This window comes from Plecotus auritus (assembly GCF_963455305.1).
Source record: "Plecotus auritus genome assembly, chromosome: 2".
Classification (NCBI taxonomy): Eukaryota; Metazoa; Chordata; class Mammalia; order Chiroptera; family Vespertilionidae; genus Plecotus; species Plecotus auritus.
This window is the reverse complement of record NC_137771.1, coordinates 47,378,868-47,402,880: the sequence shown is the minus strand read 5'-3', so window position 1 is coordinate 47,402,880 and position 24,013 is coordinate 47,378,868. Positions and strand designations below refer to the sequence as shown.

The 24,013-nt window shown below is 43.0% G+C and overlaps 1 protein-coding gene across 1 annotated transcript in view; it reads right to left on the bottom strand.

Moving 5' to 3' along the window:
• Positions 1-24,013, bottom strand: part of CACHD1 (cache domain containing 1) — a 244,434-nt gene that overhangs the window by 7,507 nt on the left and 212,914 nt on the right. Inside the window, exons 14-26 of the mRNA XM_080656375.1 lie at positions 22,847-22,989; positions 21,982-22,163; positions 20,219-20,329; positions 14,633-14,755; positions 13,422-13,521; positions 13,217-13,333; positions 11,032-11,192; positions 10,603-10,689; positions 8,976-9,092; positions 6,972-7,123; positions 5,286-5,447; positions 3,479-3,556; positions 2,534-2,635 (exon numbers count right to left, since the gene is read on the bottom strand). Of these exons, the coding sequence (XP_080512501.1) occupies positions 2,534-2,635; positions 3,479-3,556; positions 5,286-5,447; positions 6,972-7,123; positions 8,976-9,092; positions 10,603-10,689; positions 11,032-11,192; positions 13,217-13,333; positions 13,422-13,521; positions 14,633-14,755; positions 20,219-20,329; positions 21,982-22,163; positions 22,847-22,989 (1,635 nt within the window). The remainder of the gene's footprint in view (positions 1-2,533; positions 2,636-3,478; positions 3,557-5,285; positions 5,448-6,971; positions 7,124-8,975; positions 9,093-10,602; positions 10,690-11,031; positions 11,193-13,216; positions 13,334-13,421; positions 13,522-14,632; positions 14,756-20,218; positions 20,330-21,981; positions 22,164-22,846; positions 22,990-24,013) is intronic.

Sequence of the window (24,013 nt, the reverse complement as noted above, 5' to 3'; positions counted from 1 at the left end):
TGAGATTCCTCTGAAATACAGAACTCCGTTGGTCACACTAAATATTTCTAAATAAAAAACGGAGTCTGAAAGGTTAGTATGGTAACATTTAATTTTAATTCTAGGAATATCACAAGTCTGAACCTACCACAAAAGTCAAGTGTATCTGTGTTACTGTTTTGAGTTTTCTTTTGTGTATCAGACCCCCAAAGTCTTGTGGAACTATGCTCCCTGAGTAGCAGAGAACTATCGTCCTGCAATCCTACCAGCTGAAGGGTCAGCACATGCCACTTTCCCCCTGGGGTCTTCCATGATCTCCCTGCAGATAAAAGAGGGCTATCTAACCTTCTTCTTTGTTCCACTCCTTTAAGGAAGCTGTCATAGTCAGTCTTTTATCAGTCCTAGGGAAACATGCATTCATTTACTGTTTACTCCTGGATTGTAAATTGCTCGAGGGCAGAGTGGGTATGCAGGTGGGGAGGTCAACCCGGAGCTCCTGTCTGCCATACATTGCTTTGTTTAATCCCCATAACTTCACTGGTGAGGAAGTTCTAATCCCGTTTTAATAATTAGGAAACTGAGATCCAAAGGAGCTTCGCTAAGTCTCACAACTTGTAATGAGAAGGAGTGGTGAGATCCCAAGTGAACTCTGACCTTCTCCTGTAAGCTCTTCTATACCACGCTGCCTCACATAAATGACACCTCCCCTTCTCTAAGTCCCCCCTCCCCCATGCCTAGCAAATAGCAGATGCAACACAGTCACCACATAGGACAATAAAAATGAGCTAGAAGCGTGCTGACAAAACCATTAGATTACTAGTCGATCCTTGTTTTAATGTGGACATACAGCTTTATTGTCTACGCATGATAGGGACATTAACTCAATGCCACCAATTTTACTGACCCACCATACGGGTGCAGGAATATGACAACATGCAGTTAAAGGCTATTGATTTGGTAGTGCATCTGGAATTACGCGGAATGTCAATGTCTCCCACTTCTTTCAGTGTTGCATTCTGTCTGCACGAGAAACTATTTTTTATTCCTTGGGGATAACAGGGCTCCAATTATTGTGAAAAGTGAAAGAAAGAAAGCCCTTAGCTGGATTCCTTGGCTTTCAGATACTGACACTGCTCTGTTCCTTTTATCTAAGCTGTTGCTTCATATGCCATTTTACTAAGACAATGGGCGAGCTAATGGGACATTCTCAACATCACTCAGAATTCCAATTTAGTACTGAAGTAATTTCAATTGGGGGAGAATAAGGAGGTGGGAGGGGTAGAGAGGACAAGGGAGGGAGGGACGGAGGGAGAGAGAGGATTCAGTATTTCTGCTGAATAAGAAATTATTTCTGTTGAACTTCAGTAGCCTCAAACCTGTTTTATTATTCAAAGGAGAAGAGGCACAGAACTGCCTGGCAGAATGCATTTATAGAATGTTCAAAGGTTTTTAGGGGAAAAAGGCAGAAAGTCAAAGAAATAGAAAAATTTTAAGTTCTGCTTTGACTCTCCATAGAAACGCAATGTTTCTATTTCGTTGGTGGGGAACAATGTCATTCAAAGCTCAAATTAACAGTCTCCAATTTACAATCAGAGCTTTAGCTCCCATTTTCCAAAGGGAGTCTGAGTACCTGGCTGTGGGGGAAAAGGCCACATCCGCTGCTTTGACAGATACCCACTCCTGCATTTCTCACCCAGGTGTGGGAGCACTCTGTTTGAAGACATGTTTTTCTTTTCCTTTTCAGGATAGATGTGCAGAAAGCAGAGTCAACTAAATGCATTATTCATGCATTAAAAAAAACCCTGATTCTGGTGAGAAAATAAATACTTCTGGAGAATTAAACAGCTATGTGAAAAATAAAAACTGCTGTTCTCTAAGACAACAGCCACCTGGACACCGGGCCCGGAAGGTGAGCAGCTAAGTGGTTCAAATTCAGGGCTCATTTGGCACTCAGCACCTTTTCACTACTCAGCCCCGAGCCCTTCTTAGCATCCTACAAGGACTCTGTACAACTCCAGGACTGCACCCACTAGTCCCTTTGTCCCTAACGTTCTTTCCTCACCCGTCAAGGCCCAGAGTAAATGCTGTCTCTTTAATGAAACTTGCCCAGAGCCTCCCAGGCAGGGCTGGAGGCCGGGGTGGGGAATGCCAGGGGACAGCATGGACTCTTGCCCTGTCCCCAACGTACGTGCCTGGGAAAGCCTTGATGATGCTGGTGTTTGCCAACTAGCAACACTGGGTGGTAGGACCTCTTTAGGCTGCCTGTTTACTGAGAATTACGTGGGTGAGAGAAGCTTTCACTCAGATATAATTCAGGGTGAAAGCCACCTGTGTACCCAGAGGTCATCTCTCTGGACCTGAGAACGAGGAGACACACCACGGCCACCCTTGGGCTCTTATCAGAGCGTCACGTTGGAACGTGTCTTTTTGGAAAATCGTGTCAGAATAATTTCCTTGAGCACAGAACAGAAGGAGAGAGAAGAGTGGGTATGAGCGCTGGCCCACAGGGGTTCACTGTGGCCCGCAGGCCCTCGTGCAGGAAGCGAGACCTTACCATGATCACTCTCGGTTCCCGAGCGGCCCCAGTAGCGACGCCTCCTCTCCGGGCTGTGTGCGTGCCGCTCCATGACCGCGGCTATGAACCGGGTATTGCTGACTGTGGAAGACAAGGACAGCAAGTCACTCCTATGCCATGTCCTTATTGTATCAAGGACATTTACTCTGAACAGGCTCACTTACATGTTGGGGTTGCTCTGTGGAGAGTTAGAATATGTAATTAAAAAAAAACCAAAAAAAAAAAACCTGAGGATTAGGGGAGCTGGTTTTAGAACTGGGGCAGGGAGCGGTTCTTAATTAGGTATATCCAAAGGCATCAATAAGATAAGCTCTAAGTCCGGGGTGGGGAACTGTCTATCTGCCAGGGGCCATCTGGATATTTATAACATCATTTGCAGGCCATACAAAATTATGAACTTAAAAATTAGCCTGCTATCTTTGCTCAAACATTTAATTAACTCACTCCTAATGCCTCGGCAGGACCAGACCAAATGATTTTGTGGGTCTTATATGGCCCGAGGGCCGGACGTACCCCACCCCTGCTCTAAGTAGTTGAAGCCTACAGTATCTCAACACAAATGGAGTTCTCTTTTGATAAAGAGCTGCCCCTTTCCCCGAGTTGTATGCATTAGTTTAGGGATTAAAGAAAATGCATCCGGGACTCTTCCCTTTCTAATACACTATGCTGGACAGTAATGAGGAGGAGGAAGAAATGGAAGGGTGAGGCCAAAGCAATGAATTCCAAAAAGAACATCATGAAATCTTTGGAGATTTCCTAAAACAAAGCAAACACCTACACGTATTCCTAATGAAAACGGGGGGAAAGACCTCATCATGTCAAAGCTTCTTAAATTTTAATACAAGCCAAAAGGATATAAAAAGGAATATTTATTCCGGATTAGCCTCCTGCTGACACCTCTGCGCGAGGCAGCTGGGTACTCACTGATGCCTCTGTCTTCGTGGCTGTCGTCGTCCCTTTCATCTCTGTCATTCTCCAGGTTGGACATACGCACTGACATTTCTACCCATCATTAAAAAGAGAGAAACATGACTATTTAATCAAACAAAACCAACGACTGTAATACCCTGCAGCGTGCTCGCTGGATGGCTGGTGACAGCATTCCATCAAGAAGAATCCGATTTTGGAAAAGAAAAACCAATACCGCTTTTTTTTAAAAAAAAAAAAAAATAGAGAACAGGAATCAGAAGAGGGAGAATAGGTGAACAATTGGACCTGACACTGATTTCTGAAGAGAAGAAAAGGTGATAGAGATGAACTCTGCTGAAACACCCGGAACAGAAGGAAACGGTCTCAAGCCCCAGTTGACCAAGTTGATAAAATGGTGCTACACAATCGTATAAAAGGTCAGGCATAAGGCAACCCTGGATGGCAGCCACCCTCAGTGTAACCCACCTTACCGAGGAGCGAGAGCCTGGCGCTTAGCCTGTCACTGAATTGGGCAGCATTACCCTATGATCCCCCCATCAGGATCGTGGCCACAGTCAAACAGGCCGATGCCCCCTGTGTTTCCAGCTGCCAGACGAGCTCAGTGGCTCCTGATCTGGTCCAGGAAGAATGCTGGATCAGCCTCAGCTCCATACAGCTCAGTGAGCACACCCCGGGAGCTTTTTGGAATGGGTTGGGGAGGGGTGTGTGTGTGTGGCCGTTAAATGGTGTTGTCCCTTGCAAAGGAACACAGATACCACATCTAACTCTTGGTATGGAAGCAGTAATTACAGACTAATCATTTTACACCTGGCTTCATTTACCTATCCCAGTGGTCGGCAAACCGCAGCTCGCAAGCCACATGCGGCTCTTTGGCCCCTTGAGTGTGGCTTTTCCAACAAAATACCACGGCTTTGGGCGAGTCTATTTTGAAGAAGTGGCATTAGAAGAAGTTTAAGTTTAAAAAATTTGGCTCTCAAAAGAAATTTCAATCGTTGTACTGTTGATATTTGGCTCTGTTGACTAATGAGTTTGCCGACCACTGACCTATCCTGTCTTAAGAGATGTGATTATTCCTTTGAATGTGTGCTCATTCACAAAATATACACTGAGTGGCCAGATTATGATGATCTCTGAACGCATAATAATCTGGCCATTCAGTGTATTTGTATCTCAAATGGGTACCAAAAGTATTCTAGACTTTTGCTGGAGATCAACCACCTATTTGCCCTGAGCTTTCTATCAGCCAGTGCAAAGGGGAAAACTGATCAAGTGCACGATTTATAGTATCTTTGATATCAAATAAATGAGGTACTCAAGAGAAGTACACTGAGTGGCCAGATTATGATGCGTTCAGAGATCTCATAATCTGGCCACTCAGTGTGTAATAAAATAGATAACAACAACAGAATGATTCCTGTTCTTGCCCATAGTGATCTGGGGCATCTGTGGTTGGCCAGTGTTTTGGGAACAGCAAGGGCAACACATCTGAGCTGAGTGAAGAAGAACGTTTCCCACTCGGCATTCCAGCTCCCTGGCTGGCCTGCACCAGAGCAGGTGTGGCGGGCGAATGCTGCGTGAGAAGGGAGAGGAGCCAGGAATTTCCTAGGGACTCAAAAGGGGCTAGAGGAGCCAAGCAGGCTTGGTGCCCTCTGCACCCCTCTGGAGAGGCTGGACGTGCAGCCCTGTTCTTATAAATGCTCAGAGGCCCCCACGATTGGCCACCATCCTTCGGCCTTGGAAGCACCTGCGGAAGGCTGCTGCCCCCTGCGGGAGCTTTGAGATTCTTTCACTGTGAGCTCACCTTGAGCGGCCAGAGGAGACATGTGCTGATGGCTCCGGCGGTGAATCTGATGGCGGTAGGCGTACACAGCGAGGACCAGCACCATGATGCACCCCATGATGCCTCCGGCCACGGGGCCCACGGGGGCACTTTTAATCATGTTCAATGTGATCACCTCATCACCTTCATGGAAACAAACAGATGTCCCTTGTCAGGAACAGAGCGGGAAGGGGTCTGCTGAGGGCAAGGAGAGCTGCTCTCAGCTTTGAATTCCTCAAAGATGACCCCCAAGAACGTGGGAGCAGTGACTTCGTTTAATTCCTGGTTCTCAAATTAAATTTCAACCAAGTCAGAACACAATTAGCAAGATCTAGTGAAATGAGTGAGTAGATGAGGACCACTTAAACACGTGGTGGCCAGTGCTGGGAGCCCAGCTCCCTGAGAGGGGAAGGTGGGTTCTTTGGGGTCATGTGACTGAGTTCACGGGAATAAATGGCACCAGTAAAACCAATATGTGTTTAAAAAGATCCCACATTTCAAAGCTTGTGGGTTTCCTTTAAAACAGTGGTCGCCAACCGGTGGTCTGTGGACCACTGGTGATCCGTGAGGTCCGAAAGGTTGGCAACCGCTGCTTTAAGGAAACCTTTGCACTTTTCATTTATTTTTAATTTTTTAAATATATTTTATTGATTTTATAGAGAGGAAGGGAGAGGGATAGAGAATTAGAAACTTCCATGAGAGAGAAACATTGATCAGCTGCCTCCTACACACCCCCTACTGGGGATCAAGCCTGCAACTGAGCCTGCAACCGAGCTTTTGACCAGAATTGAACCCGGGACCCTTCAGTCCACAGGCTGGCGCTCTATCCACTGCACCAAACCAGCTAGGGCCACCCTTTGCACTTTTTAGACAGAAAACAGCAGGTAGGTATACAAAGTGACTTAGAACAAGATCATGCCCACTGTGCACTAACCTGGTTCAGCAGTCATATGTGAGCTCAGGACACATCCTCACATTGGAGCTTTTCTTCTACTGATGGGCTATGTGGGGAGTTGCTAATAAACAAGGTATTCACTAAAGGCTTAAATATTTGCCTCTCCTGCCAGCTAAGCTTTAGGCATTTGTGCTAACTCCGTGAAGACACTGAGGAGATCTCACTGTGGGATGCAGGTAGTATTTTTGAGGTCTTGGAGCCCAATCCCAGAGGCTTTCTTCTCTACAGTGATCCTGTCCTCCACTCTAAGCCACTCCAGCTGCATTGGGTAGCTCTGGCTTCTGTTGACCTCAATGGCCCTAAATAATGATTTGTGGCCACACGATTTCTAGCTCTGCAAACGTTGTGAGGGAAATGGATGTGTGGCGGTCCCTCCACCCATCATCGGCCCTGTGCTTCTGACAGCTGGGACTCACATTCAAACAAACTCTGGGGTTCAGCCACGCGGAGATCAGGCTTGACATTTATGAGAACACGCTTTATGAGAATGAATTCCAGGCTTGCAAAACCTGGCAGGACCGACGGCTGCTCACTCTGCACAGAATTACTCGCCAGCTTTGGAGGTAATCAGCAGCCTTGGTTTTGTAATGAAAAACTATTGGCAAAGGAATCAGGAGGCAGTGTAGAGGATCGTGTTAAGATTTCTGTCCTTTATAAAGACAGGAAGATGTGTATTCAAGAATCAAATTATTATGGGTCCCCAAGAAACATACCTATGGCTCCCATGTCATCAGCGTAGGGACTCTTGGCTCCCACAATCCCCCCAAAGCATTCTTTCTGGGGCGCACAGTAGGCTTTGTCCAGGTGAGTCTTTCCATCGCTGTCCACCATGCACCACTCACAGTCCAGCACACCAAAGCAGTCCCTGCCAGAGAGACGAGGCTGAGTGTTCCAGGAAACAGTGCCAGGCGGGGAGGGCACGTGGGCTTGGGCATCCAGCTCTCCAGATGTCCATTACTTACTAGTGCTCTGACTCCTTGAGCATCAGTTTCCTTTCCTTATAAAATGAGAATAGCAACCACCTGCTTTATATCCCTCAACAACTTGGAAATGAGAGAAAGAAAACTGCTCTCTATGAATCCAACCATGAAATCCATGCAGCATGGATGAGTGCAGGATTATTTAAAATCATCTTAAAAGATCGAGTGGCCCCAAGGTTTGTTGGACTTTGGCCTAACACCACCCAAGAGTATGGTCATAAAAAAAAAAAAAAGGAAGAAAAATATGGTCAAATAACTTTGGAAAATAGAGGTGAGTTAAACAGATTTTCTTACTGCCAAATTTCTTAGAGGTTTTAATAAGTTAATTGTACTATGGCTCTAAAAGAATATATGCAGTATTTCTCAAACTTAGTTGACTTGTGTAACATCTCAATTTATTCCTACCATTCATCTGCCAAAATCTACACCCAAAGTAGAACTGGCTGCCCTTTCTACCCACTAACTGTTTCATCAAATGGACGTGCAGCTCTATCCTATATAATAAAAGGCTAATATGCAAATCTACCAAACAGCGGAACAACCGGTCGCTATGATGCGCACTGACCACCAGGGGGCAGATGCTCAATGCAGGAGCTGCCCCCTGGTGGTCAGTGTGCTCCCACAGCTAAGCCAGAAGCCCTAAGCTGGGCTCATGGCTGCCTGGAGAGTGCAGCAGTGGTAGTGAGAGCCTCTCCTGCCTCTGCGGCAGCGCTTAGGATGTCCAAATGATGGCTCAGGCCTGCTCTTTGGGAGCAGGCCTAAGCTGTCAGTTGGACATCCCCCAAGGGCTCCTGGACTGCGAGAGGGCACAGGCCAGGTTGATGGACACCCTCCCCCCCACTCGAGTGCACAAATATCATGCACCGGGCCTCCAGTCTATATATATATATAAAAGCCTAAGTGACCAAACGACCGAATGACCGGTTGCTATGATGTACACTGACCACCAGGGGGCAGACGCTCAATGCAGGAGCTGCCCCCTGGTGGTCAGTGCGCTCCCACAGCCAACCCCCCTCTGGCCCCCGGCCAGCCAGCCAACCTCCCGTGACCCCTCCCCCTGGCCGACCAACCTCCCGTGGCCCCTACCTCTGGCCAACCTCCCATGGCCCCTGCCAGGCCAAGGGACCCCACCCGTGCAAGAATTTATGCACCAGGCCTCTAGTATATAATAAACGAATCACCCCACTCCCACCCCTTTAGGTTACCACAGCCTCTGTGCCCATACTGTCTAGTCCCAAACACCCTAGGGAGGAGGTGGAGGGAGAAGAGGACACACAGTTTTCAGTTCTCAAAACCACCAGGAAAGCATACCTGCTTTCTAAGAGATAAAATGGATAAGCTTCAATGCATCACACACAGAACCTTGACTGCCGGGTTCTGGAGCCCACGAGTTCCTGTCCCAGCCCCCTGCTTCTTCATGCCATGTCCCCTCACTCATTTATTTTCACACTTTATCTCAAGAATAACTTTCCCACTCATTTGTCACATACGGTACAAATGCCAAGTAGCTGTAACACGTGAAAATTGGATGAGCTTAAACCTGGTGGATAAATAAAAGGCTTATGGAGTATCAGTTTTGGATCTGAAAAAAATAGATACTACTTTTTAAAACATCAAGAAGACGAATAATAAATATCAGCTGGGAAAGCTCGGTGAGGCTGCTGGTCATTATACTTTACTGGGTTCTACTCCCCACACCATCACGTTGACATGCAAGAATCCCTGGGCCCTGCTCACCCGCTCTCCATCCTCTGACTGCACCTGCTGTTGACACACTGGTGAAGAGCATCTTGCAGGCCAGGGTCTGTAGCTGTGTATGTCACCGGCTCCTGGTGGACCTCGCAGCTTGGGTTTCTATTCAGGAGCAAGTCTGGAGGTTAGGACCACGTACATGCCAAGCTCATCATGCCCCTGGCCCCTACGGTGTCAGACAGATCTGGGTTTGAATCCTGGCTTTGCCACTTAGCTGTATAAAATCTTGGGCCAATCACTGAACTATTCTGAGCTTCAATTTGTTCATCTTTACATACAAAAGAAATATAAAAAAAAAATAGGAAAGCATAAATATTCAACAAAATAGGAACACATAAAATAAAAAATGGATGTTACCTCCCCTCACTCACCATTCTAAATCTTACTTTTCAGAAGTAACCACTGCTGTCGGTTTAATGGGGGTCCTTTTATACTTTTATTCTATTCCTAAATAAATATATACAGATGACCCTTGAACACATAGGCTTGAACTGCATGGGTCCACTTATACATGAGACTATATGAGACTTTTTTCACTAAGTACCTGTATTGTTTTTGATCCGTAGCTGGGAGTCTGCAGACACAGAGGGCTGACTCTCTGCATTGTTCTATGACATTTTATACAGTGGACTTGAGCGTCTGTGGATTTTGGTGTCCTGGAACCAATCCCCCACATATATCGAGGGACAACTAAGTTTTTGGGGGGTCAAAACGTTTTTGTTTTTTTAAAATATGTTTTATTGATTTTTTTACAGAGAGGAAGGAAGAAGAAGAGGGAGAGGGATAGAGAGTTAGAAACATCGATGAGAGAGAAACATCGGTCAGCTGCCTCCTGCACACTCCCTACTAGGGATGTGCCCACAACCAGGTACATGCCCTTGACTGGAATCGAACCTGGGACCCTTCAGTCGGCAGGCCGAAGCTCTATCCACTGAGCCAAACCGTTTAGGGCGGGAGTCAAAAGTTATACACAGACTTTTGACCGTGTGTGTGTGAGGGTGCTGCCCCTAACCCCTGTTTTGTTCAAGGGTCAACTGTACTAATATGCATACACATAATATTCTTCCTTTTAAGTTCTAGAACAGGGACTTACCACAATTTATTTAACTAGTCTTAAAATTTATAGTTAGCATAAATAATGCTATGTCATGTGTGCGTATAAAATATACCTACATATTTATCACACGGTTAATTCGAAAACTAAGTGAGACTTCATGTACATAAAATAACCGCTATGGGGTAGGCACTCGGTACATGCCTGTACCAGTCTCATATTTTTTTGTGTATAGCACTTATACTGTCAATCTTCCACAGCATTTACATTTAAACCTGGAAGTGGACCTCATTTTAAGGTGCTATGGAACTTGAAATGTGGCTCACCGAAGAGTTAAACCAGAAGAATGAATCATCTTCTTATGCCCCAACCCAAACAAATCTATAAACAAGACTCACAGCATTTTTATTGTCCCAAAAAATGTATACATATACTTTGAATAATTAAAGGTAGTGTTTGTTAAAATACATTTCAGTCTCAAAACTGAGCTGTCAGCTATTAAAGTATGTACACACTTTTTGGGGAACACCCCATATAGAGTACATAAATTTTTTTTACCGGTTTTCTGCATTGGTGAGGTTGCCAGTACACTCATTGACCTCCAGAGGGCACTCACAGGGACATTCACATTCGTTTTGTTCCATTCTGAAAAGCAAAGAGAAAGTTAGCATCTAATAAATTACATGTTGTTCACATACCAGGGGAAGCAAAACAAACCAAACAACACTGGAGCTAGTTAAAATGGATAGTAACAACGAAACGATGACCAAAAGTTTAGATACACAATTGGCCTCAACCCACTGCTCTTTGGATAAGGATGCTGCCAACAACATAGCTCTAAATGCTTCTGTGACCAGGACTTTTCTTTCCCCCAGGACACACACAGCACTTTCTGTTTATTTTGCAGATGCCACTTCGGAATGACTGGCATCAGTTAAATTATTCAACAGCATGATAAACAGAGACTAGGACCCATAGCATTTTTACCGGTGACAGTTGAGGCAGAGCCGGTCCACCATGCTACAAGCACAGAAGGCAAGGGAGTCGCACGTTTCGTTGACAATGCCCACAAACGCGTTGGTTCCTGGGATCCTTGCCAGTCTGTACTTTGAACAGTGGCTGCCGTGCACAAGGTTCGTCAAATCCCCCTGTAGACAACCGAGGTGTCAAAAGTGACAGACAACAATGCAAAGACTCAGCCCTACCATGGTGAAAACAACCTCTGAACCATCTGCTGAAAATAGCTTACAATAACACTTGGTCTCTGATTACAAAAGTAGGACATAGTCATGTTAAAAGCTGGAAAATAAAAATTATTTACAATCCCATCACAGAGAATGCTCATTTAACAGCTGTATATACATCATTTATTCTTTTAGCTATAATTATAAAATAAAATTTTCATGGTTGTTTTTATAATATGTTCTTTCCTTTTTAACTCACGATAATATATCATAAAATGAAAATAAATGCAAGAAGCAATGAAAGACAACTCTCTGGTAAGGAATAGTTTGGAATTTATTCAAAGGCAAACCTAAATAATCAGAAAACAGGCATTTACCCCCTCCCTTTAGATAATAAACATCTGTTCTTTTAGAATAATAAAATTATTTTAAAACCAAAGCCTCTTTAAGAGGCCAGCGTCCTGCTTCCAGAATAGTTAAACAATTCAAGTAAAGCAAGCACCCTTTCTTCATTCTATAACAAGAAACTGTGATAGCCAGTTTCTTGAATTGCCAACTTTGTCACCATATTAGAAAATCAAAGATTCAAAGGTGTCATTGTAACATTGAGTATGGCCATTTTTGCCTCCATGTGTATCCTATGTAGTAGGCCCATTATTTAAAGGCATGCTTGTTTCCATGCCAGCATCCCCTATGTGTGCGTGGTGAGGATAAGCCTGAGAGCCACGGCACTGAGTGGGTTCTTAAGAGGTCAAGGCAAATTTCCCACTGCCTGGAAAACGCCCGCCTCTGCAATATAAGCAATAGTATAGGCTTTGCATCCTGTTAGCTCCAATAGCCAGGAATGCTCCAGGTCCATTTTGGAATAACTGACGCCAATAAGAAATTATCCTAATTCATACAGGGGTTGGCAAAAGTAGGTTTACAGCTGTGAGTACGTAAAACATACAGTTTATTCTTGCATTATTATTTATTCATTATTGTATTATTTTCCATGTGAACAGCTGTAAACCTATTTTTGCCCATCCTTGTATTTCGTTAAAAGATGTCCTGCCTTTGTCTCAGGAAATCTTTGTACAAATGATAGTAGATACCGGGTAAGTTAGACTTTCATAGGACAACCTTCCCTGGCAGCTTCCCTCAGATTACGCTCAGGTTTGTCAATGTCCCCTCTGGAGAGCGCGCTCCTCGGAATGACATGAACGGAGTAATAACACTTTCCTTGTTCTGAACACACTCTCCTTTTCACATATTCATTTAAAAAATTCTTCCGTTCCTCCAGAAAACTGTTTTTGCTGTTGCTTTTTTTGAGACTAAGTAGAATTAGGATTTTCATTTAAACTATAATATCTTTAAAAATCAATTTTAATTATACATTTGGTGATGTAAATATTTTAAATAAAAAGCTTTCTTCTTTTGGATAACTTTTTGTTTTGATTGTTGGTTCCAACATTACCTGTTTTAGTGCTCGCCCGGCTAGGATTACTTACAAATTGGTAAGAAAACTCTCAAGATCTGTAATTATATTTAGGTAACTTTGCAGTACCTCAAATCATAGAGTATTCTAAGCTAAAGAAAAGAAAGGACTTTTGGGTGATACACATGAGAACTCCCATCTTACAGGGTGGAAGACCAAGAGCTGACCTAAGTTAGCTTCACAGATTTCAGGAGACGGAGTGATGTCTAGAAGACAGGAAGAAGGTGCCACATGTATTCATACAAGAGAGTGGGAGACGTCAGCAGACGTTCAGTGTCTTTAAGCAAACAACACTGAAACAAAATACCCGGTGGGAGCGCTTACAACAGTCACTTCTCTGCTCTGGGCTTTCTATCCCACCGTTGTCACACTGCGGGGCTGGACTCGGGTCCTGTCTTATCATTCTATAATTCTAATTCAATGGGACAGCCAAGCGTAAGATAACCATCACCATTATTCTACTTTACATTACATAGTGGGAAGGGATGCGAGTGTTAAGGAATAGACTTACCACGAGGCTAGTGTTGAACTTGTAAAACCTCTGTACTGTCCTGTCACTGAAGCTGTTGCACAAGTTTTTCTTGACGAAGTTGGGGTGGTTCAGGATGTCATTTGCTACCAGAGGCTCCTAAGAAGGCCAAGCAGAAGACACAGGCCACGTAATTAATGAGCTGCAGGCTGCAGGAGAGCTGAGCTACCCGCTTTGCGACAAATACCTTGTGGGTGATGTGCTGCTGTTCCACAGGTGCGTGGCCTTTGGGGTCAATGAGGGTCGGATGTGCTACCAGGTAACCCCTGTCCTCCATGATGAAGCACCTGCACCAACACAAGTGACAACCCTGTCACTGGAGCTGTTTTTCTGTGCTTTCACAGAGCATTGGTCTTGCTAGCCCAAAAACAAATTGCATTTATTCCAGGTTCTCAATAAACATTCATTGATAACACGGAGGACCGCTGGCAGTTAGGTAAACAGGTACATCATTCTTGAGGGGGTGGATCAATTTAAGATGAGAGTGTTACATCTGTCTTTGACGTCACCTATAGTTCATAAAGAATGTGACCATCTAGTCCAAGGAAGGTGGACTCGAAGATCTTTGGCAAGGATGTATAAGCAAGAAGTTAATTCTTTATTTGGAGGAGGGAGATTCTGAAAAGCGTGGCCTTGAATGTTTATAGGCACACACTTGAAGTAAACCATACAATTTCTCCTTTCGATGATAAGCATACATAAAATATGACATTCGGGAGACATAAAAAATATATTGGATGGAAATACCTAAATAAGTAAAGCCAGAACTGCTTTAATCAAGACTATATTCTGCTCTATTTTACCCTACACTCTTCAAAACAATTTGCCATGAATCCTGTATTTCCCCATTAAAGGCCAATGTGAATCTTAGCAGTGATATGAAACATGGGTCATGAGATTGAAATAAGAAAGCTATTTTTTAAAAGTGGCCTGCATTAAATCAAGGGAATGCCTTTGCTTTGATCAGACATGTTCTTTTGAAATTCAGGCAGAAAAGACTTTTAGTTCCATGAGCCTCTTTCTGGGGAAATGTGAAAGGAACAATCTAAGCATCTGAAATATCTCACAAGGACTTTGGTTTAATAACTAAGTTAACATCAAAAGTGCTACCCAAGAGTACCCTCTGGTCTTTCTAACACCCCGGATATAGGAATCCTATAATTACTGATTTCTAAAGAAACATAGCTTTCAGAGAATCCTGTGCCACAGTTACTCTCTCTGTTATAAGCCAGGTCTGTTTGTCTAAATCACAACTGGCATCTTAGAAAAACTCCCTTAATAAAACACTCAGACCACGGATTCAATTTCTGATCCTGACTATGACTCTGTAGTTGCCATTCAACTAGAGATACCTGACATCATTTTCCTTGTATTTTGCAGCTAGGAAGGAAATGGTACCTTATTTTGTTGCCGCCATCTTGGTTACAAACAGGCAATAAGTCCATCAGAACCTTGTAGAAGTATCTAAGCGTGAAGTCAATGCCCATCACAGCCACAGTGTGACCAGAAGACATCTGTGTACTGCATGTGAACAAGATCAAAGAGTAGAGGAGGCGTGGTTATTTAAAGATAAAAGCCATGCTCATCATAAGGCCATTGTATGGTATAAGAAATGCATGCCTACCGTTCCTCCACACTTTCCACCCCTATAAAAACAATCAACTAAATGACTGAGCCAGCGTAACATGGAGATGTGATGAGAGGAAAAGTTAAGACGAAAGGTAGAACTTTCTAAAAAAAAAAAAAAGACCAGCCCAAATAAGGTGCAGCTGTGGAACATGGCTAGTCCTGACTATAGATGTTCAGGCAATGACTGGATTACTCTTCGGCAAGAATATGAGGGTGGGAGGGAACAGGCATCAAGTAGCAGGCTGGATGCATGGCTACTATGGTTCCTCACAACAGGGGACCTACAGACAAGGAGCCTGAGTGATCCCCTTAGTTATAGGTAGAGAAACTGAGATCTCCCAAAGGTTAACTGACTAGTGTAAGGTCACAAAAAATTGAGTAAAAACAAGTTTTCTTTCTAGAATACTAAGGTTGGCTCCACACAACTCATACTTTAGAACAAGACTCTCCTGGTTCATAGGCCAGATCTTTCACCATTCGAAAATGCTAGTCTCAAAAACAGGAGTGCCAAAGAAGACAAAGTTGGGCAGTACAACATGGTGCTACCCTTTTAGCTCTGGAATCAAGCAGATCTGGGATCAAATTTTGGCCCTGTTGGTTTCTATCTTTGTGGCTCCTGGGACAATACTTAACCTTTTAAGCTTCAGTTTTCTCATCTGAAAGTGGGGATAATAATCTACCTATTTCATAAAGCTATTAAATGAGGTAGTATATTTACAGTACTTAGCAAGCTGCCAAACATGTAAAAAATTACCCAATAAGGTGTTTTAGTAAAAGTTATTCTAAAAAAAAACTATATAGGGCTTAAAACTCAGCTCTAGACAGCATGAATTCATTATTCTTTCAGAGAAATTGCTAGGTATCGATCAGAAGCACTGGCTTCTCACTTGGAACCTAGGTTCTTCTTAATCTATGTCCATGAGCAGTTGAAAGGGCTTCATTACTTGGCACCTTTTGTGGCTGGGAGTTTTCAAGGTTTACCCAACACGGCATATTCCAAGAGTCCATAATTATCATTGTCCACCCAACTGATCTCTTGTAAAGAAAATACCAAAAGAAAAATGGCAATGTTATTGACAAAAATATTTTTTTAAAAAATATTTTATTGATTTTTTTACAGAGAGGAAGGGAGAGGGATAGAGAGTGAGAAGCATCGATGAGAGAGAAACATCGATCAGCTGCCTCCTGCACACCTCCAACTGGGGATGTGCCCGCAACCAAGGTACATGCCCTTGACCGGAATTGAACCTGGGACCCTTCAGTCCGCAGGCTGATGTTCTATCCACTGAGCCAAACCGGTGAGTGCGACAAAAATTTTAAAAATTTTAATTGGAAAGTTCAGAAGGAACTTCCCAAAGTGAACTCCTCTTTTGGAAAATCCGAATTTGGGAGTGAAATTAGCCTTGCCATGTAGACAACTGACTCTTTCTAGTTACTGTCAACATTGAAACTAACTTATATCATCAACCCAGCCCGTATCCTCATTCCACATCCCCTCCCAAAATAACCACTGGAAAAAAGGGACCATGACCCATACTAAAATTTCTATCAGAGTTTTGCTATCAAAACTGTTTGGCATGGGATGAGGGAGGATCATGTGGGATCATCTTTGAGAGGCTATTGCCTCAATAAGAGCCTCCTTAATACTGAAGTAACTTAAATTCCACCGTGAAAGAAATTAATGACTTAATACCTTACATGGGATTTGTGCTTCACAGCAAATGTTTTCCTGAAGAATCAGCCAAAAGAAATTTAAACCTCTTTTGGTTATCCAGGAGAGTGATGAGTCTAAATAACAGCCACCATTATGATAATAGTAACAGCTTCCATTTACTGAACAGTCACAACTGAGAGGCACTCTGGTATCATTTCAATGATGTCTTCACAGAAAACTTATGAGGCATTATCATTTCTAGAAAACGGAAGCTTGGGAGGATTAAGTATTTGGCCAAAGTCTCACAGTGAACAACTTGTGGAAGCAGGAATTTAAAGTCAGTGTCTGCAACTTCAAAGTATATAATGCCCCTAACCATTAGGCTACACTGCCTCCTTAAGAGTTCCAAGCAATTTTACGTGATCTATTTAATCTCCTGCAAAGATGTCAGAAAGGAATTATAGTTCCTACTTAATAAAGGAAAAATTAGGTTTAGAATGGTTAGAAGACTTAAAACAAGATTGATCACCTGTTATTTATGACAGAGTCCAGTATGGAAATCTGGCTCTTTCTACACTACTTCAGCTGCCTCAGTCAAAAATACAACTCAGGTTTTTTGGGACAAGTTAAGATGATGTCCTCTGACTGTCATCTGCTCCAATATGATCCACATGCTGAAGTAAAAGCATGCATATTGCCCATGTAAGTCTAACATTCATATTTTACCTGCATTTCAAAAATGTACACTGTTACCATAGCAACTCTCAAAGATTACCATAGAGAAATCAAACCACGCTTACATTTCTACGTACAATAGACCATGTTGTTTGTGAGATTTTCTCTGCCAAGGACTCATCTGATCGGTCCCTAATCACTGACTGTACTTCATCATTTTTATCAGCATTATCATTCTCCCAAGATGCACACCTCAATTCTCAGGCCACTAATGATGTTCTTGGAAGAATCTGATAAGTGAGCATTGAGTTAGAAAAGCTCCTCCCCAAGCTATCAGCCAGACTACTGCCATAAACCAAGGATAAATGGGGATGCCTCCTGATAAGCTGACCATCGCTTAAGTTCTCTCTTCTGACCTATGAAAATGCCAGAAATTTAAAGCACGAATGGGATGAAGATAAAAATAACTGCCATTTATTTGGGATTTGATATTGTCAAGTACAGTGCTAAGCATTTTACATACATCACCTCATTCAACATGGGCATTATTGTCTCTGTTGTGCATATGAGGCCAGGAGGTCATGGAATAATATTAATAAGTATGTAACATGTACTGAGCCCTTACCATGTGCCAGGCACTGTTCTAAGAGCTTCACATGAATTATTTAATGTAATCATTGAAGAATCTTTTGAGATAGAACCAAATATCCCTCTTTCATAGGTGAGGAAACCAAGGCAAGAAGGAACTTGTTTATAATCATACAAATAGTAAGTGGCAAATCTACTTTTTTTTAGAGCAGAATCAGGTCTTAGGAGGAGGTTAGGTTCTCAAGCTGGCATACGAGGCCAGATTCACTAGCAATTATTTGAAAAAAAAAACTGCCTTTGCAGAGAGCCCATCTCTGCCTTTGCAGAGAGTACCAACACACCCATTAAAGCTACAGAGGCTTTGCTTGAGAACCAGAAGAGGTGGTTGACTTGCATTATAAACTGTGTTGAATGAAAAGTACATGGCTTTAAATAAGAAAAGCATGCTCAGCTGAAAAAAATGTTCAAATAACAAGACCCCAAGACTGTACACTGATCAAGGCAAGAGCGGGTACTTATTCCTGGAATTCATTCTCACTGAGTGACTGGTGGACAGAACTCAGGATTTAAATGGCCATTTAACTCTTGCTATACTCAAATAACTAACCTTGTACAGTTTAAACACACTCTAAAAACTAACCAAATAAGGAAATTGAATGCAGGTATTTCTAATTTGAAAGCCCATCACATTTCCATCATGCTTCATTTGGACTAACACCGTAAATATTTATAAGTAAATTCAATGAAAGTTCTTCCACCCATTCAAACCCCAACAAAAACATGTATCTGTGCACATGTACATGAGCATAAAAATCTGCACCTTCCTGTGGCAACCCCACTCCACCAACAAAAGGAATACTATATAGAAGGCAGAGGAAGAGCTAAGGGGTCTGGATAATGAGTGGCCAGGTGGGAGAAGCCTGATGGAATGCCAGAGACTAAGGAAGAAACACACGGGTCGTTGTTTGCAACCTGCCTCCCAATAATATCTTTCAGAGCCCATTCCATTGTCATCAAAGGCCAAGGTGACTGCTGTCCCCTCAAAGAAATCACCTTTGTTTACTTTTTCTCAACTGATCAGTGTAGGAGGGATCGCAAGCCTTGCTATTCAGACAATAGAAGGCGCATGCCTAGCAGATGGTCTGTTAATGAAAGCATGGAAAAAATCTGTTCTAACTGAGCGTTTCCTTGTTGACATGTGAAATATTCTATTATGGGAGCAGCTGACTGAGCCAAACAGATACAGTGCCCTGCAAAGGAATCAACACTTGGCTGGCGGCAGGGCCCTGCTTTCCACGGAGACACAGGTCATGATTGAAATTCCACACAGAGCTGCTTCTAAATTCTTACTCCCAATGAACCTGCCTTAGAAGAATTTACTGAATGTCAATCACTTGGTATATAATGAGCACCAGTGAGAAGCATAAGGTTGAGCAAGGAAATCTGTCTCCCATAAATTTTAAGGTATCATTACAGGTACTCGTCAAAATATGGTCTTTCTTGGTTACTAGGGAAAAACAGCTATTTGTATAATGAAGGGATTAAAACAGTTTAATGTGTTTGACTTGCCTCTCCACCCAACATTTCACTGACATTTGTAGTTTAAATACCGAAACTTCAAAAGTAGGAAATATACAGCACCCTAAATATATTTACAGTGATACTGACATTTTATAGCGTTCCTGGAAAATCAATTTTCAAAATGCCTTTTTATTTTTTAGGAGGCAGTGGGAGGGCAAAGTAAAAACAACAGACTCCTATATGGTTCTAAAGTTAGACTGCAATACAAGAGGTAATAAATTTGATGTCTTGATACCTTTCTCCCTTCACTAAGAACGCTCCCTTCTTTCGGAAAACACTCTCTGGTAATGATTAATTGTCAGGCTCCTATTGCTATTTCTTTGATTGGGGTAAGCCTGGCATTTCTACAACCTGCTCTAGTGACTCTATCATCCTTCTTTTTCTTCTTCATAAGCATCATCCTGGTTGCCAAGAACAGGGTAAGAACTTTTCATGACTCAACCACGATAGCCTTGTGAGGTGGTGTTATCCCCATTTTACAGAAGGCAGAGGGAAGCCCAGGGAATCCGAGAGGACATGGCTAAAGAAGACACTCAAGCCCTGGCTGGTTTGGCTCCGTGGCCAGAGCGTCGGCCTGCGGACTGAAAGGTCCTGGGTTCAATTCTGGTCAAGGGCACATGTCCAGGTTGCGGGCTCGATGCAGGAGGCAGCTGATCCATGATTCTCTCTCATCATTGATGTTTCTACCTCTCTCTCTCCCTCTCTCTGTAATCAATTAAAACATTAAAAAAAAAAAGAAAACAATCAAACCTCAGCTTGCTTCACTTCAAAGGCCATGTTTTTGCCATTAAGCTATTCAAATTTTCAAAACCCCTTGCCATGGTCAAGAAATGACTAAGAACTAATGAAAATATTACCTGGATGAATGAATTGTATGGCTAATAGTCACCACGTAGCCAGCTCCTCCAACATCTAAGTAAGGGCCAGTCAAAGAAATCAGCCCTGGATTAGCTACTGCATGGAGATACCTAGTAGAGACCAAAGACAGTCACGTTATTTTAGGATATGAACAACTCTGTGAATTTCAAAGGAAAGGGAGCTGGTAACTCAACAAAATATTTATGGGGGACTGGATGAAAAAAGTGAAGAAATTGAGAAGTTAAAAAATAGTCATGGGGACTCAAAGTAAAGCACAGGGAATACAGTCAATAATATTGTAATAACTATGTATGGTGCCAGGTGGGTACTGGAAATACCAGGGAGAACACTTTGTAAAGTATATGACTGTCCAACCACTACAATATACATCTGAAGCTAATATAAGATAATACTGAATACAACTGTAATTGAAAAGAAGTTTAAAACGGTAAAAAGTATTTACTATAAATAGTGCCTATGTTACAATAAAATTCAAAAGGGTTCATAACTTTTATGTCTGACCATAGTAACATCAACACAAGAGGTCAAGAAAATCTAAAATTCTCCTTTAAGAAAGATATTGAACTCAGGATACGTCTGAGCTTTTAACAAGACCTATAGTCTAGATCAGTGGTACCCAACCTTTTTTTGGCCATGCCCCACCTAAGTATCTCTAAAATCCTGATGCCCCCCGCTCTTAACATATAATTCTTATTATTCAAAAAGTGAACTCCTGTTCATGTGGAAGAAGTCTAAAACACCATTAACTTGATCTAAACAAGCTTCCAAAGAACATGGCATCCATGAAAGAGAAAAATAAAAGAACAAAAGTACAGTTGAAGTACTGAGGAAAAAATCACTAAGAAATTGTTAAATAATAATAATAATATGAAGTGATATGAAAAAATAGCACATGAAGTTTCAAAACATATAACAGAGAACTGAAATGCATAAATATGTCATAATAGATATTTATGTGCTGTTTACGAGGCCCCTAGAACCATAAAAAATGCAAAAAATTCACTGTTAATACCTCTCGAATTGCCCCTCTTGAAAGTCAAATTGCCTCCCTGTGAGGCAGGTGCCCCACCTTGGGAACCACTGGTCTACATGGTTTAGAGGCTAAAATAAAAATAAATTAACGAATGAGATAGAAACAAATACAACCGGGCACATAAAAATCCATCCTAGATTGGGAAGGGTGGGGACACAGGCAGTAAAACAATAGCCGACTCATTAGTGACTTAGTTACCAAGCAGCACAAGACTAGAAATCTTGTTTTTGTGCCCAAATTGCTCCCCTGCTATACCAGATGGTATTTGTTTTTGAAAATCAGAGAAAAAGAAAGCCCAGAAGTAAAAAAAAAAAAGTTTTTGAATTCATACTTATTTATTTTCCATAGGTCATACCTGAGCTGTAATTGGTTGCCATAATCATGCGCAGTGACGTTAAGTATACCCACTATAGACACACTGCACACAAGGTAGAATCAAACGAACTACTAGGAATGGAAATGGCTGAACATACAGCATTCCGGTCTCAAACTTTCAATGAAGAGATAAAAACACTGTACACAGAGGAAACCCACAAAGCTGTTGTTAGTACATTAAAAACAACAACACACTATTAAAAAAACATGTTTTCACTGCCATGAAAGTACCTTCTTTAGTGTGACCGCCTGAAGTTGCTTTATAATATGTACTTATCATGTCTCTCCAGGGTTTGGGGGGAACCTTTGATAGTGGAAGCCCTGAAAACTCACCATTGTCTCCTAGTGGGATCAAATGCTTTGTCCATGAGGGAACCAGGATAAATTCTGAGGACGCCATTGGGTGTTGCTATGTAACGGCGGACAATGTAAGTGTTCAGGCTACTCATTTCCATTTGTGTCATCCATTCATCTGTGACGTGGCTGGTAGCCATTACTTCATTTCTGACAGAGAACTGGGAGACAAAGGAAGACATAGCAGGGATCCTTTAAGACGCACATGAAAGGAGAGGAGACCGCTGGCAGTGCTGCCCAGCGCTCCCTGGCAGGGAAGCAAAGCCCAATTACTTCTTCAAAATCTTGCCCCAGCAGATGGGCACAGCCAAACTTGGGGGAAACAAAAGCTCGCTGAAATGCAGTCCGTGGATGTGGGAATGGGATTTACTCCATTGTTCATCCCTGGGAGGCTTTCTGCTTTTAAGAAGACAGATCCTACAGAAGCATTTTACACACACACACACACACACACACACACACACACACACACACAGGGCAGCTAAATCTCTGCTCCTTCAACGTCATCATAGTGATCTCAACAGGCAGTAGGGCACTTTTCTTCTCTCTCCTGAGAAAAACAGGCCTGGGAAAGTGTCGCTGGTCTTTAACTCACACCCCCACCTAGAACACCCCTCATGCATCGAAGGCCCGAAAGAGCTTGCTCATCGGGCCCCAGGGCTTCTTCATCCATCAGAAGGGGCATCACCAACCAACCTCCCCTGGCCACAAGCTGTCTTTCTGGCTCTCCAGCCGAGAGGCACAGATCCAGGGCTGGGCTTCCCACTTCCAAGGCTCACAGTCAGCAGGTCCTCCAGGCCTGGGGACAGGGCACCCCGGGATGGGGCCCCACGCCAGCACTCACTTTGAGCCCCGGGTTGGCAATGAGGCGGGTGTTGTCACTGAGGTAGGCTGTGTAGTGCTCCACCATGCGCTTTGTCTCGGGCTGGCTGAGGTGCTCGTAGGGGGAGGAAAAGCTGCCAGCAGACAGCATGACGGTTGGACTCTCTGAAAGACAGCAGACAAAGCAGGCCTGAGAACGCCGGGCCTTCCTCTCAGGCCCCCACAGAAGCATCCCTAAGGCCCTGCCACCCTGTCTGCCGTGGGGGCTTAGAGTCTCCCAGAGGAAAGCAAAGAACTCAGCGTGGAGCTACAATCGTGAGTGAACCAGATATGCAAGTACAAATATATGCAAGTGCCTGATATGGCCAATGTTCAAAATGCCTGAGAGCTATACATGATATACTTATTTGGATCGAGGAGGCAGCATAGGACATGGAGTCAGCCTGGGCTGAACCGGGCTCCACCGTTTCCCGGCTGCGTGGTGCTGGGCAAAACTTGTACTGCAAAGTGTGTGTGGGGGGATAATTGCACCAACCTTACAGAGTTATGGTGAGAATTATATCAGTTAAAATACTATGTAAAGCAAATGAGTTAAATGTAAAGCATGCAGATCGGTGCTTGGCACACGGCAAGTGCTCTAAGTGTTAACTACTATTGTTCACCCTAGTATTAGTATCTAGGAAGAAAAATGGAATATTGGAGTCAATGCAAAAATAAAATAAAAAGATTCTCACAGACGGGTACAGCCAAACTTGGCATAAACAAAAGCCTGTAGAAAGATAGTAGTTACCTAGACATATGTAATTGTGGATCCTATCTAAGAGGAAAAGCCCTGTTCTCTATTAAGACAGAAATGCTCAGGGAATTACATGATAAATTACAAACACTACATTTCCGGCTTTGAAATTTTTCATTCTTATTATGTTTTTAAAAGCTTTAGAATCCTGTGTCCTAATTTAAATCTATGGGTCACTTTCTATTCCTTTTGTTAGTTCTCACTCACGGTGTCCTGTGTCCTTGTGGCCTAGTTATTTCTGACTGTGCTGGACGTTGTACTTAAACACAAATTAGTAAGAATAGTTGAGGCCTAACAGGATGGGAATACCTTCCTCCAGAGAGGACTCTTGTGTGATTCTGCCAGGTGCCCCTCCCTTCGCCCCCCACAGGGGGCAGGTGGTAAGGTCAAAAC